The following is a 16,117-nucleotide window of genomic DNA, read 5'->3' as shown; positions in this document are numbered from 1 at the left end:
CATTCATCTATCAATGGACACTTGGGGTATTTCTGCCTTTTGGCTATTGTGCATAATGTGCCTAATGATGCTGGGAACATGGGTGTGCACGTAAGTATCTGTTCAGGTACTTGTTTTCAGTTCTTTGGGGAAATACATCTAGGAATGATATTTCTGAGTTTGTATGGTAGTTCTACGTTTACCTTTTTGAGGAGCCGCCAAACCATATTAAGCACTTTATACGATGTCATATGAGATACGCTTTAATGTATCTCCTTTCTAAACTGAGTTCCTTGAAGGCAGGGATTTATCCCATCCATCCGGGTATCTCAGGGCCTAGGGGATGCTCAGTAAACTGTGGAGGGAGAGCTGGAAGGTGTGAGTGAGTGGGGGAGGGGGGTACTGGTAAGCCTCGGTTTTGTATCATCCTGCCTGGAATGGGACTCTGTGCAGCCACAGGAGTGGGTGCGGTGGGTGGGGACTCCTGGATTTCAGGCCTCACCCCCACCTCTCTGGTCCCCCAGAAAGCCGTGGAGGAGGAGTTCGAGTTCCTGCGCTGCCAGGGCTGCCAGGTAGAAGCCAAGTGCCCCAAACTGCTGCCTTGTCTGCACACGCTGTGCTCGGGATGCCTGGGGGCGCCGGGCACGCAGTGCCCCATCTGCCAGGCGCCCGGGCCCGGAGGCTCTGACTCGCTGGCCCTGGATAACGTCTTCTTCGAGAGTCTGCAGCGGCGCCTGTCGGTGTACCGGCAGATCGTGGACGAGCAGGCACTCTGCACCCGTTGCAAAGAAACTGCCGACTTCTGGTGTTTCGAGTGTGAGCAGCTCCTCTGTGCCAAGTGCTTCGAGGCGCACCAGTGGTTCCTCAAGCACGAGGCCCGGCCCCTGGCAGAGCTCCGCAGCCAGTCGGTGCGTGAGTTCCTAGATGGCACGCGGAAGTCCAACAACATCTTCTGCTCCAACCCCAACCACCGCACCCCTATGCTGACTAGGTGAGCCGGCCGGCCCAGGGTGGGGTGGCACATCCAAGATACCGGTAGAAGGTGCAGGGAGCAGAGATCCAGAGAGGCACATAGCTGGGAACGTGAGATGAGGAGCTTCTAGGGTCCTGCAACTCAAAGTGTGGTCCTCAGACCGGCGGCATTTGTGCTGTGGCCATGGCCGCAATTTCTGTTATCTCCTACAAATGGGTAGTCATCGTTTCCAGTTCCCCCCGTAATCAATAAAGCTGCAGAGTCGGCTTTACAAATTCATCCAATAATTTCTTCAGGATAAATTTTGGAAATGCCATTGCTGGGTGAAGGGGTGTGAAAATTTTATACTTTGATACCTGTTACCAAACTGCCTTTAGAAAGTCTTACAGTGGAATTTTCCATATCACAGCCATGGAGTCAGGGTATACAGTTGGATTCTAGATGAGATGCAGGTAGTTCGTTTCTGTCCAAAAAGGCAAAACTATAACACCGTACTATCTCAGGATGTCTATTTCGAAAAAACCCTATCGAATCCAGTTAAAATTATTTTTATTAAACAGCACAGGATTTTAATTCAGTATTTTTGATAATACATTTGTATGTCAAAAAGTCACAAAATTTATAAAGAGAGGGGGCAAGTCTCCTTTCCACTCTGTCCCTGTCTGCTTAATTCCTACCATTTCTCTCTCCCTCCCTCCCCCATCCACAGTTAACCATTGTTACCAGTTTTGAATGTTTCCAGGGTTTCTTTGGGAGTATATGCACAGATAGATAGGGGTATATAGTCTTATACATTCTTATTTTCCCTCTTTTAGCCAACAAGGTGGCATATGAACGTGAACTCTCCCCACTCCCAATAGATTGCTTCTGTAAGATTCTGTAGATCCCTTGGGATCCGCAAAGTGAAGGTATTCTTTGCCCATAGGGAACACACTCAGAACTGCATCCCTCCTCACGGTGGCTTGCTTCCTGCTTGGACTTTTACCACCTGCACTACCAGAATGCATTTCCTGCAGGTTCCTCAGCAGACAGATAATATCAACTTGAATTTGGATTTCTTTGTTATTAAGATTCAGGTTTAGTGACTTTTTTATATGTTTATTGGCCATTGTTTTTTCTTCAATTGTGAATTGCCTATTTAGGTCCTTTACCTATTTGGTGTTTTTCCTTCCAGAAATAAGTCTCTTAAATTGCAAGAACCAGTAGCTGTGCAAGCGTTTTTCTCAGGTTGACTTTTGTCATTTCTTTTCCTAGGAGGTATTGTGTTTAAGTTTTTAGTTTTATAGAATCCAGTTCATCAGTCTCTTCCTTTACCGTGTCTGGCTTTAATCATACTAGGAAAGACTTTTTCCCCCTTCCAATGTTAAAAATACTTTCTTATATTCTATTTTAATAATCTCATGGTTTTGTGTTTATAATTAAATCTCTAATTTGTATGGAATTTATTTTTCCTGCATGGTATAAAGTAGGATTCTCACTTTGCTTTTCTCTCCAAATGGAAAGCTGGTTCTCTCAACAACTTTTATTGAATAATCCACTCTTGCCTTGATCTGAAATGCCCTCTAATGCTCTACTAAATAACCAAGTAATCATGAGTATGTTTGTAAATATCTGTTCTGGGCCAATGATCTGACTATTCCTTCGCTAATCCTTACTACTGTAGGGAATGCTGTAGCTAGCTTCATATTTGATAAGGCAAATTAAATTCCCATTCTTCCTCATTTTTGCTTTTCTTTTGTTCTTACAGTTATGTAATTTCAGAACCTACATATTCGTTGGGATTTTATTAAATCTGGGGGGAGTTGGCTTCATCTCTGTTTATATCTTTTGAGTTTTATAGTGCTATTGACATACTTCTTGAACTTTTAAATTATAGTTTAATTTATAATATTTAATAACCCTGTGAATGAAATATTTTCCATTATAATTTCTAGCTGGTCATCATTAACATGCTCTAGGCCTCCTGATTCATGTATATTGGTATTAGACTAGCCATCTGATTGAGCTCTTTCCTTTTTGTAAGGTTTTCTAATTGATTCTTTTGGATTTTCTAGGTAAACAATCATATCATCTGCAAATAATAAAAACCTTTTTCTCTCCAGTATTTATGCATATTTCCTCTTTGTAGCTTTGTTTCATTAGCTAGAACTGCCAGAACAATATTGAATACTGTGAAGAAGTGGTCAGGAAAGGCAACTTTATCTTATTCCTAGCTTTCATGAGAAAGTTTATGCATTCTAGTACACTGTTTATTATTGGCTTCCTTGGGTAACTTGACAAAATCACATTCAGAAAGTTGCCTCCCGCTTCTCTCTTACTACGAAGTTTTTTGTGGCTGCTATTTTGTTTTATTTTTAACTCGGGAATGGGTGTTCTTTGATTCTGTGAAGGTGTCCTTTTACCTTTCAGTGTGATGAATTATACAAAAGTATGTTTCTTTATGTTGAGCCGTTTTTTCAATTCCCAGGAGAAAAAACCCTATTGGGTCCTGATACTATTATTTTAATTCATAGCTAGATTCCATTTAATACTGTCTTATTTAGGCTATTATCTATATTTATAAATGTGATCAATTTTTATGAATATGTGTGATTTCTTTTACGTTTTTTGATACATTTTCTACTAATCTCCTTCAGTGAATTTGTAAGCTTGTTTGAACATGGTATACACACACATACACACACACGTAAATTGCTTAGCACAGTGCCTGGCACATATTAAGCACACAGTCAACGTTAAAATCCAGTTCCTATAATTTCTCTGTTCTGCTTTAGAACAATTCAAGAACATATGCAATTTGGGGTTTGTAGAAGTTTCTTGAGAAACTGAGACTGGTGCTTTTTTTGAAGAGTCAGGTTTTTTCCTTGGTACTGGTCTGTTTTGGATCTTGAGTCAGATTTTCTGAAAATCTGCCAGTTCATCCTAAGTTCTTTCATAATTAAAAAATTTCTTTTATACCTGTAACTATGCCCCCCTTTCTTATTTCTAAATAAGATGTTAGTGGCTTACAAGTGGTCCCACCTCTGATGTAGGGGTTGGGGTGGGTTTCTGTCCAGGTACAATGGGCAGGGCTGGTCCAGCCAAGAGCATAGGATTCCCATCCCTTGAGCAAGGTGGATGGTTTCAAAAACCTGATCATATTGCTTAAAAATCATACACAGACACTCACGATTCACACTGGTTTCACGATTTGCTAGCAGTTACTGGGAACACTCAACTTGTTTTTTCTGCACAAAACTTCAGTGCCATAAATAACCCACAGCTTTCTTCAGGTCACAGTGCGGTCACAAACCACTCTGTCCTTTGACACCGAGCTGATTTAGGACTCTGGTTGGGGAGCAGCACCACAGGTGGCTTTAAACTCAGAACTCAGCCTGGGAATGTCTGTCCTGGGCCACTGGCATTGATCCTGATCACCACTTCCACCACTGGCGTGGAGTCCTTTTTTTTTTTTTTTTTAACGTTTATTTATTTTTGAGAGACAGAGAGAGATAGAGCCCAAGCAGGGGAGGGGCAGAGAGAGGGAGACACAGAATCGGAAGCAGGCTCCAGGCTCCCAGCTGTCGGCACAGAGCCCGACGCAGGGCTCAAACCCACAAAGTGTGAGATCATGACTCGAGCTGAAATCGGGACGCCCAACCGACTGAGCCACCCAGGCGCCCTGCGTGGAGTACACTTCCTACTTCCTTCTATGTGGCACGCAGTCTGCTAGGTGCTAGGGTATAAATGTGAACAGATACGGCCCTGGCCCTCTGCGAGGTCGCCGTCTGGTGGAAGAACCAGATCTGCAACTAACCATCAAGGCTAGAAAGTGCCAGGAGGAAATCTGCTCACCCTGAGCTTGGATAATTGCCCTTTTCACACTGTCTTCTACCTTGCTATCTTACATGTTCCCTTGCCAGTATCCCCATGCGCACTGGGCTGACATCGGGATGTGTGCTCAGTCATTTGTTAAGGACAGAAAGCAGGAGGAGCGCAGGCCCAAAAGTGAGTCATCTTCGAAAAGGCATTGACTGGCGTATGCAGCTTCCAAGAAGGTGTCACATTTAGCCTGACACTTGAGAAAGGAGAAACGGCACTGGGGGCAGGACAGGGTGGACCAGGAAGCCTGTACAAAGGCAGAGGCACTAGTCAGTCGGCTGCATTTCAGGAATTGCAAGTAAAGGGTATGCCTGAAGGCAGGGGCTGGAAGAGGGAACTGGGGTCAGACATGGGAGGCTTAGAGGATTTAGAACTTTATCCTAAAATTTTAGGACATAGATTATTCTCAGCTTGTTCCTTTTTCGTGCATTTCACTCTTGTTTTACCAGTGAACAGTCTATAGAACACACTTTGAGAGGGACCCTATGGGGGGGCTCTGCTGGAAGCCCACTGATGGGTGTTAAGGCAGAGGGTGAGAGGGTCAGATTCTCTCCCTGCACTGTGGTTCTGTGAAGTGGGTAAGTTTGGGAGCCAGGAGACCCAGTATTTGTTTCTTTGGCTGCATACTTATTTCTATTTCACCCCATTCCATAAAGCATTTGAGGAGATTGACCACTGTGCTGTTGGGCATACGTACCTAGCAGAAACTGAAGCAAAGGAGCTGGACCAGGGGAAAGGGAGCCCCATTAGGAGACTGAGGCTGTGGTACAGATGGGGGTGAGGTCTGCAAGAATGCGGAGATGGAAGAATGGGGAAGGGGCCCAAATCTCACACCACCAGGGCCTGCCTCACCTGGAGTTAAAGGTGACCGCCAACCTTTCCATTTTTGGGATTGCTGGGGAGTGCCTTTTGCCCAATAGTAATATTGAGTCGAGGACAGCAGTTGGAACTGACTCCCATAGCTGGGTGTCAGATCCCAAAGCTTGGCCGGATGGGGTGGGGGAATTAATCCAGAGGCATCAAAGCTTATAGCCAGAAAGCATTTGGATTAGTTGAGTGGAAAAAACAAAAGATCTGTTAATCCAGTTTGAAAGGTGTGATGAGACCATAACCTGGGAAAAGAGTTCCCAAGGCCAGAAGTTGGAATGATTTCACAAGAGGACAGGGAGAAGCAGGCGGGACAGCCCAGGGGAAGGTTCAGGGCAGAGACAGACAGGTCTCAGTGGCAAAGCTGGGGACAAGGAAGGGAAGGGCTGCTAGCTGAGAAGGAAATGGAAAAGACATCCTCATGGACCTCATGGACTCCCCCTCAGGGCTGGGTGGGGGAAGAAGGCCAGATGCCACAGGTGCAAACTATGAGGAGCCCCCTTGCCCTCATGAACCAAGCAAGTGCCTCCTGAAATTCGTTTGCACGCTCGGTGTCCGGCTGGCCTCCTTGGCCCAGCCCTGTCTGGGGCCTTCCTGGTACCCTCTGTGAACTTATCAGTAAATTGCGTCTTCTTGGGGATTGATGATCTTACCGGGGTTGAAAGCTGACCCAGAAGCACCACATGGGCAAGCAGAAGGATGCTGCCAGGAGTTAGGGCACAAAGAATCCATTTCCAAGTTTTTCTATGAACTCACCCAGGGGACTTGTTTTCTGAGCCAAGCCAAGAGCAACTGCTTTTCCTTTCATGGGGGTGGGGGGCATGGAGCCCCAAGGTAGATTTGGTTGAATGCGTAGATAAGAGGGCCATGTGAAGTGTACCTTGAAGAGGTTTGTCTGTATGAGATACAACGAAAACAAACGTGTAAACTAGTAACAAATTTTTAGTCAGTCTCTTAAGCAAAAATGAATGAATGGCTTATGTAAGAAGTGAACAGGGTTGTGGCCAGCCTCTGACCCTACTTGATTAGATATTCATATTATGTCAACAGGGCCTGCTTTCTCTGTATTTCTTGTGACCCTTCTTTGCTCCAAGTCAGCCCCATTCACAGAAGGGTTTCTTCCTGTCGCTTGCCAGATGATTGCATCTCCAGAGGCCCTTGTACACACCCTCATTCTCAAATCCAGTGGGAGAGAGCAAGAATCCCTTCCCGGATTCTAAGCCTAGTCTGAGTATGTTTCTGATTGGATCAGACACCCATCCATGCAGGCGACAGGTTTGAAGCCAGCCTCAGATGAAGCTTCCCAACTCCTTAGAACCTGGGCAGTCCCTTTCCAGCAGGAGGTGTTTTCCCTTTTCCAACCTGGGCAGAGAATGGGCTCTTCTGGTTGGAGTATCCCTTTTATTAATACTTATCTGTCTTTTGAGATGTTTTTCCTGGGCTGTTATCTTAATTCTCATGCCTTCTTGAAAGATTCTTGAGGAAGAGAGAACTGTTCCCATTGTATACATGAGACAAGAAGCCAATGCATTAATGGGAGCTAACCCAACTGGGAGAACTTGTCTGAGCCAAGACCCAAATGGGGTAGAGGGTTTCCTGACTGCAAACCGTGTGTGTGTTTCCTGGCACTGCTGGCCACTACAGGCAGGCAGTCCTCAACTAACAACTGGGCTGAGTTGCAAAAAAGGATTCTGCAAGTTGCTTGTTTAGAACTCAAGAGTGTTTTTTTCCCTCAGAAGTGGATTATTAAAAGAAAGCGTGCTATTTAAGAAATGATAAATTTAATTTTCCTTAACTTTAGCAGAAGAAAAAGATACTGAAGAAAAATTTTACTGAAGTAAAATTAGACTTTACTAAACTTCAAAGAAATGTTTCTTCATTGTATAATGTTTCCTAAAATATCTAAGACTAAGCAAAAAAAAAAAATACTAAGACATTAAGAGGTTGTAGTTATTATAGTTTGGTTTTAATGAAACATTTCCATTTTAGACAATAGTAGCTAGAGTCTCTGCTGAAAAAGATCAGAATGGCCCACTCCCATCTATGTCTCTTGCTTCTATGTTAAAATGGCTCTCATGCATGGCCCTGGCCTTTGTACTTTAGCATTCGTTCCTATAAATTCTTTGTTTCAATTCAGCTCTTAATTGGATGGATGTTGTCAGTAAGCAGTCTAAATTCCTAGGATCTCTTAGTATTGAAAATGTCTATCAGTTGCTCTTCTGTTTGAATGATATCTTGGCTGGGTATAATATACCTGGGTTACACTGTTGCCTTTAGAATTTTGTAGACTTTGCTGCATAGTCTTTGAGCATCAAATGTTCATGAGGAGAGGTCTGAGGCCAAATTTATTTGCTTTTTCTGTCTTGATACCTAAAGATATTTTCATTCTTGAAGTTTATTAATTTAACCAAACTGTCTTGGTGTTGAGCATTTTGTATCCAATTCTGAAACCTGGCAGACTTCTTCAATCTAGAAATTCTCCTTATTACAGGGAAATTTTCTTACTCCTTCTCTTTTTTCCTCCTCATTGTACTCTTTTTTGCTCTATTGCCATTAGTATTCTAATGTATTAGTATTATTTCTTGGGTTTTTCTGATTCATAATCTTAACAGTATTACTATGATTTGGGGGGGGAGCTGATTTGTTTAATGACTCTTGAATGAGTAATGAAGATGATGATAAATCATTTTATACACATTGTAGTAAAAGTACTTGAGACTATCAAAATTGTTGCACGTAAGGATTTACTGCCTATTTTCTATTTTACCAGAGTCATTAACATTTAATGATTAACTTTAGTCTTTGAATTTTGTAACAAATTCTGCTTTGGCATCTCTTACAATTTGGATTTATTCTGCCAAAGCTGTTAGGCTTAGAAAAGCATTTCAAGATTGGTATAGACAAGTAGAAGAGCTGCCTTTTTATGCCATGTGTCACTTGACTGATAAACAGTGTTTATTGTTAACTTAATCAAATCATGTTTTTCTTATTCATGGCTTTAATTAACCGATTGTTTTAGCTACTTCCATCTCTTTTGCCATCTCATTTACTGAAATTAGATCAGATTTAAATAGTTTGTAGTCACTGTACTCATCTATGTGATAAACCTTGTCTTGCTGCCTTGCAACATTTCCTGGCGTGTAAATCCCTACTTCATCACTGTTCACTAACATTCAATATTGTATAATTGTAGTCCATTATGATAAAATGCAGTGAATTCCAAGTTCTCTAAAACTCTGTTCCAAAAATCAAATCTCCTTTATTAACATATAGCTTATGTGATGCTTTAAAAATGTCTTGCACTTGATACTGTTTTGACTATACTTCTGAGGGGGCTCATTGCAATGGTCCCAGCGTATGACGATCATCACATTTTAGAAATACCGTGTTGGTGGCACTGGGAAGGGTTGATTGGAAAGACCAGAGGCAGGGAAGCCTGTTAGGGGATATGCCAAAGGAGATAAGTTGTGATCGAGGCAAGAACAAAGGTGTGTAGCAATGGGAACTCATGTGACAGATTTAGGAACCAGGATTCTACCTCGGTCGTCTTTACATCCTAGTGCCATGCTCGTGCATAGTTGGTATTTACTATTTGTGGGGGGAGGGTAAATGAAGGTAGAATCAGCAAGAGTTAGTGATTTGTTGAAGTGGTTGGAGGGGGGCGCGTATCTGGCGTTCCCCCTTGGTCTCTGGCTTGAGTGGCCTTTCAGTGGGCCATAATGGACACGCCAGCCCTCTGTCTTGGGAGCAGGGACCTGCCTAGAAAAGAGTGGGGAAGGTAGATGCGTGATGGGCATTAAACGAGGGCAGTTGTCTTGATGGGCACTGGGTGTTGTATGTGAGTGTTGAACCACTGAATTCTACTCCTGAAACCAATATTGCATGGTATGTTAACTAACTAGAACTTACATGACAGTCTGAAGAAAAAAGAAAAGAGTGGGGAAGGAAAAGCACAAACTTTCTCTTCCTCATTCTTGGCTGTGGGGTTGGCATAAGATGGGTGTGAGAAACAGACAAAGCTTCCTCCTCTTACCTTTTCTCGCTGCTGCCTTTCTGGTGTCTTCCTCTCTGAGCCCTTAGGTTCTCCGATCTCTGTCACCACCTTCTCAACCAATGAAGAGTTGGAGGAGGGGAAGTCAATAGGAATAATGCTTTCGCTCTAAGTATCCCAGGCTCTGCAATTACCCATCTCTTCTCCTGGCTTCAGAAATCTTTCCTCAACTCTGTTTCCCAGCAGAGCAGGAAACCAGTCTGATTGAAAGCATTCATATTTGTATGTAAATGACACATGTATCCCTTTAATTGCCCTCTAGCCAATAATTTGAGTTTCCAAAGGAGGCTGTTCCTTTTGCTATTCCCTCAAAGTGAAAGCTCCCTGTCACTCTCTTGGAAGTGAGCATGGTAGAGTAGAGAGTTTTTCAGTTCCCATTCAGACCAGCCGGGCCCTGCCCTGGAGTCCTACTCTGGGGCCAGCTCTCCTCCACGGGTCCCATTTTCATAGGATTTTTGTTTCCTGGATTTCCCAGCCCTGTTTCTTAGAACAGCAGAAGTGGCATACCGCTCTGGTCTCAGCAGGAGGTGTGGCTACACTGGGCTGGCCTGACCCTAGTGGGAAGGGGACAGCCCAGAGACCACACTCAATATGATGTTTCCGTACTGTCTGAGGTTGAGAGGTTGACTTACCAACAGTAGGGCTAATATCCCTGCCGTGCAAACGTGTAGTTAATGCCTCCCCTTCTTGCATGGCTCCAGAATGTCCAATGTGTCGCTGGCACTGTGCAGGTGACTTCCCATACACCAGCCCATCTTTGTCCTTGCAACAGTCTATGAGAGGCATTCTTATTTATCCCCATTTTATAGACAGGGAAGTTAAGACTCGAGAGAAAGTATTTTACTCCAGGCCTTGTAGCTAGGAATCAGAAGGGCTCAGATTCAGGCCCCAGGCTGTCCACCTCCAGGACCCGTATCCTTCCTGCTGTCACATGGCCTCTGGCATGGCAATTTAAGACTTATAGGCAGCTTTCAGATAGGGAGACTGAGAACCCAGGAAACATGTTGAGGCTTCTAACTAAAATATTAACAACATAGTCAATTCACTGAACAGTCATAAAGGGACAAGCAAAACAATACATGTCAGGGAAGAAGAGAAAAGCTTTCTTATTCCTAGATGGAATGTTTTCTGAGGGTTCTCCATTGCCTCCTCTTTAAAGTCCAAACTCCTTCACTTAGAAGTGATTATGGAAATTTTGGGAAAATCTAAATAGATGAAAAGGGGGAGGGAGGGAGAAAGAAGTAACTCCCATCAATATAGACTGTTTACTCTCCTTCCTGCCGTCCCTATAATCACATAAACCAAACTGAACAGAAGCAGATAGTTCTGTAACTTGCTTTTCTCACGATAGGAAGTTGTGAATGTCTTTCCGAAAAATACAGTTTTGAATTTTTAGGTAGTCGCATCTGTTGAGTGTATGATTTCTTCCATTTCTTCAGTGGTTATAAGGTTATAAGATGACTACCATCATCAGTAGTCAACTGTCACACCTCTATGGTGTTATGGTTCGTAGTTAAGTCTGTGACCCACCGGAAATGGATTGCGGCATCACGTGTGAAACAAACCCTAATTTGCTTCTCTCCACCGCAGTAGCCGGTTTTCTCGATTCTGATTGTTGAGTGGAATTGTTTAATGTCCATTAGTGTGGGATGCTTTCTTTATTCTATAAAATATCACATTCTTATACGGATGCCAGGACCTAGATAAGTAATATCTGGTCTGTTCTGCTGATTTTCCTTCCTTTTTACTCTTGGACTAGTGCCACACACACTTCTTAAAATAATGGTAGTTCTATCCTATGTTATCTGGCAGAGAAGATTCCCCTTTCTGACACTGATTTCCCCAAAATTCCTTTTTTTCCCTTTAAGTTTATTTAGTAGAGAGAGAGAGAGCGTGCGCGAGTGGGGTCAGGGGGAGGGAAGGGACAGAGAGAGAGGGAGAGAGAGAATTCCAAGCAGGCTCCGCACTGCCAGCACAGAACCCAACATGGGGCTCGAACTCATGAACCTTGAGATCATGACCTGAGGAGAAACCAAGAGTTGGTAGCTTTTAACTGACTGAGCCACCCAGGTGCCCTTTCCCCAAAATTTCTTAACTATTTGATCTGTTTATTCTGTCCTGTGAAATTGACAATCCATTGGTGAAGTTTCAAACTCTCATCTGTAATTTGATTAAAAGTGCTTTAAACCTTTATCTGAACTTGAAGAGAATTGATATCGTGATATTTATTTAGTGTTTCCAGTTGGGGCCTTGAGACACTCTTCTGGTTTTTAGATTCTTTCTCAGTGGAATTCTTTTTTCCCCATGTATATATTTTTTGTTAGAAGTATGTCTACTTTTTTTTTTTTTTTTTGAGCATTTGAAAATTGTTGTTTGTGAATGAGAGCTTGGGAATTTTTTCCATAATTCTTTTCATTTGAATTGCTGGGATAGCATTCCACTGTATGGTTGTATCCTAATTTATGCAACTGTTTGCCTAGTGTGTTTCAATTCTTTGCCATTATGGACTGTGTTGCATTGTGCAGATGTTATTTTGTACATGTTGAGGTAGAGCTACAGAATAGATACGCAGAAGGGGGATTGTTGGGTCAGAGGATAAATACATTTGTGATTTTGATGGATATTGCCAAACTGCCCTCTGCAGAGTTATTAGTTCTTTTCATAATTGCTCAGCATTTCTTGTTAATGGTATCATTGGTGAGCGCTAATATCTCAGTCAGTTATAATGATCGCAGTCTTTGTTGAGAACATATATGTAGGACTTCTCTCATTTGATCCTCTATAGAATTCCCATATGAGGTGGGGGTTATCCCTGTTTTACAGATAGAAGATAGAGGCAAAAAGAGGTTAAGTGACTTGCTAAGGGCACAGAGCTGAGGTCAGATCCACAGTTGCCCTCTGCTTCAGTTGACCCTTACCTCAGTCACTGGCCCTGCCTCTTGGTGATGGGTCTCTGTTACTTAGATCAGATTTCCCCATGTTGGAGTTGCTGAGTGCTCTTGACCCAGTGGCAACTCTCATGCTTCCCTCACGCTCTGGGCTCTCCAGGAAACCTCAGCTAGCCTAGCATAAATCTCCTGTATTTGATCAAGAGGTTCGAGCTCTGAAGCCTTGCCCTCTTCGGTGGTCTGGGGAGGTTGAGAGCCGACAAAGCCGAGGACCAGTGCCTCGTGCCACAATTTTGGAGTCAGGTTGGCCAGCACAGTGTCTGCTGGCAGTTCCAGGACAAGTTAATCTTTAACTGAGGCCAAAGTGGCTCCAGCTAAGAGCCTCTCTCCTGGCCTCAGGTGGGCTGACTTATTATCATTGCTGTTGATAACAGATGATAGCAATATTTCTGGGGAAGTAACTAACAATATTTTCCTGGTAGTATTTGAAGAGGCAGCATTATAGCATTTCAGAGCATGGACTTGCGCCTGGCTGGCTGGGTTTTTATATTAGTTTCCTATTGCTGCTGTAACAAATTACCACAATTTGAAGAGCTTAAAACATTACACATTTGTTACTATGTACCTCTGGGGGTCAGAAGTCTGAACTGGGTCTCCCTGAGAGAAAATTAAGATGTTGGCGGGGCCATGTTCCTTCTGGAGGCTCTTGGCGAGAATCTATTTTCTTGCCTTTTCCAGTTCCTAGAAGCTGCCTGTATTCCTCGGTTCATGACCCCCTTCCATCTTTAAAGCCAGCAGGATAGCACGAGACCTCTGCTTCCATTATCACGTCTTCCTTCTCACACCTGCCTGCCTCCCCCTTTTCCTTATAAGGACCCTCGTAATTACACTAGGTCCACCTGGATAATCTTCCCATCCCAAGATCCTTAACTTAATCACATATACAAAGTCCTTTTTGCCATAGAAGTTAACATACTCCAGTTCTGGGAATTAGTACATTATTCTGCCTCCTACAGTTTGCCCTCTGGACTCTATCACTTACCAACTGTGATCCTGGACGAGTTATTGTACGTCTTGTTCAGTTTCCTCATCCTTAAAATGGGGATATAATAATTCCTACTCTGTAGGATTGTTAGGAGGATTAAAAGAGTGATATTTCTCAAATACTCATAATATTGTCTGATACATAATAAATGCTGTGCAAGTGCTAGCTAAAATATATTAAGTAAACGAAAATAATGCACACCCTTTGATTTAGCATTCCTATTTTTTGTAACCTATTTCATAGAAACAAAAGCATCCATGTGTTAGGCCACATAAAGCTTTATCCATATTGACAAAGTACAAATAGGAAATCACTAGAATGTCCATTAACAGGAGAATGACTGGATCAGTTGTGGTACAATGTGGAATTTAAGGGGGCTATAAAGAGAATACATTAGATCTATACTTATTAGACCTAGAGGAATGTCCTGAACAAAAGTTAAATTAGAGGAGGAAGCTACAAAGACATTACTCATGATCTTTTATAGCATGATCTTTTTTTTCTTTTTAAGAACATCAACCCACCAAAATTGTTGTAGATACTTGAGCCAATTATTTAACCACTGATTGTCTCCCTTTCTTCATCTGTGAAATGAGAACAGCAATAATTCTCCCCTCAGAAACTCTAGTGAGGATTATATGGGATGAAATGTAAAAGCACCTGGGTGGCTCTGTAGGTTAAAGCCTCTGACTCTGGATTTCGACTCAAGTCATGATCTCAGTTCATGAGTTCAGGCCCCTCCTTGGGCCCTGCACTGATAGTGTGGAGCCTACTTGGGATTCTCTCTTCCTCCCTCTCTGCCCCCACCCCCAACTGTCTATCTCAAAATAAATAAACTTTAATACCTTTTTTTAAAGTTTATATATTTTTGAGAGAGCAAGCGTATGTGCACGAGTGGGGGAGGGGTAGAGAGAGAGGGGACAGAGAATCCTCAAGCAGGCTCCGCGCTGTCAGGGCAAAGCCCGATTGCTGGCTTGAACTCACCAACCCCAAGATCATGACCGGAGCCGAAGTCAAAAGTCCAAGGCGTAACCTACTGAGCCATCCACGCACCATGCACCACGTACCTGGTAAACTTTAAAAAGAAAGGGGATGAAACGTATCAAGTCCTTAAAATCCTGCAAGCAGTCTGGATATTTGTGTAAAGTGGTTTGAGCAGACAGTTGTGGAAGGATGCACCCCAGTGCTCACCTGGTTGCCTCGGAGGCGGGGAAAGGAAATTCAGAAACGGTGTGGAGAGACAATCTGTGTACCTGTGCCTTGTTTCACGACTGGAGGCTAGCTGTTGTTACTTAAGTAACTTTTTTACGTTCTAATGCTCTATGGGTAGCTTGGAGACCACAAACTGAATGGAGAAAAGCACGAACCTAGGGACCTACCATGATTCAAAGTTTTGTAATTTTTGAAAAGGTGTTTAATAACAAAAACATAAAGGGGTTAGAAGCAGGAGAGCCCTAACTGAGGCCGGCCTTGTGTGTCTGCAGCATCTACTGCCGAGGCTGCTCCAAGCCGCTGTGCTGCTCGTGCGCGCTCCTGGATACCGGCCACAGCGAGCTCAAGTGCGACATCAGTGCGGAGATCCAGCAGCGGCAGGACGAGCTGGACGCCATGGCACAGGCGCTGCAGGAGCAGGAACGCGCCTTTGGCGCGGCGCACGCGCAGATGCACGCGGCTGTCAGCCAGTTGGGCCGCATGCGCGCAGACACCGAGGAGCTGATCCACGCGCGCGTGCGCCAGGTGGTAGCGCACGTGCTGGCCCAGGAGCAAGAGCTGCTGGAGGGAGTGAGCGCGCGGTACCAGCGAAGCTATGACGAGATCGCGGGCCAGCTGGGCCACCTGGAAGCGGTGCTGCAGCGCATCCGCGTGGGAGGCGCGCTGGTGCAGAGGATGAAGCGCTACGCCTCTGACCAGGAGGTGCTGGACATGCACGGCTTCCTGCGAGAGGCGCTCAGCCGCCTGCGCCAGGAGGAGCCCCAGAACCTGCAAGCCGCCGTGCGCACCGATGGCTTCGACGAATTCAAAGTGCGCTTGCAGGGACTCGTCTCCTGCATCACTCAGGCGACGGGTAAGCACCTGAGCCACCCTTGTGGCCGACCTGTTTACCATTTAAGGGCCTGTGCCTTGCTGTCGCTCCCTGGGGGAGACAGGGCAGAAAAGGAAGCCGTGGGTTTGTTTTTAGTTTTGTTTTTGTTTAAAGTCAGATTTGCTCACATCGTACATTCCAGAGCACAGGATGAGGAGGAGAGGAGGCCCTGACGTGTGTCTGCAGCCCTCCAGAGGGGTCACGTTTTACTAATTTACAGGGCCCTGTGGATTAGCTGTGATCTTGTGACCCTTGGAGAATTAAGAAACTACTAAGCTGAGAACCAGACACAGTATCATTTTAGCCCCAAAGGGATAACCACTTCAGGAAATTCTCTTAAGCCTCCTGTCTAGCAATAGAGAAGTCAACT

The 16,117-nt window shown here is 44.1% G+C and overlaps 1 protein-coding gene across 13 annotated transcripts in view; it reads left to right on the top strand.

Moving 5' to 3' along the window:
* PML (PML nuclear body scaffold) overlaps positions 1 to 16,117 on the top strand; it is a 45,544-nt gene that overhangs the window by 8,475 nt on the left and 20,952 nt on the right. For all 13 annotated transcript variants that reach the window (XM_030317733.1, XM_030317732.1, XM_030317742.1 and 10 more), the window contains 2 exons: positions 504 to 970; positions 15,149 to 15,729. In XM_030317733.1, coding sequence (XP_030173593.1) covers positions 504 to 970; positions 15,149 to 15,729 — 1,048 coding nt within the window. The remainder of the gene's footprint in view (positions 1 to 503; positions 971 to 15,148; positions 15,730 to 16,117) is intronic.

The sequence above is a fragment of the Lynx canadensis genome, chromosome B3 (genome assembly GCF_007474595.2).
Source record: "Lynx canadensis isolate LIC74 chromosome B3, mLynCan4.pri.v2, whole genome shotgun sequence".
In the NCBI taxonomy this organism is placed as follows: Eukaryota; Metazoa; Chordata; class Mammalia; order Carnivora; family Felidae; genus Lynx; species Lynx canadensis.
Note: the sequence above shows the minus strand (reverse complement) of the source record. Positions and strands in the feature narration are given on the sequence as shown.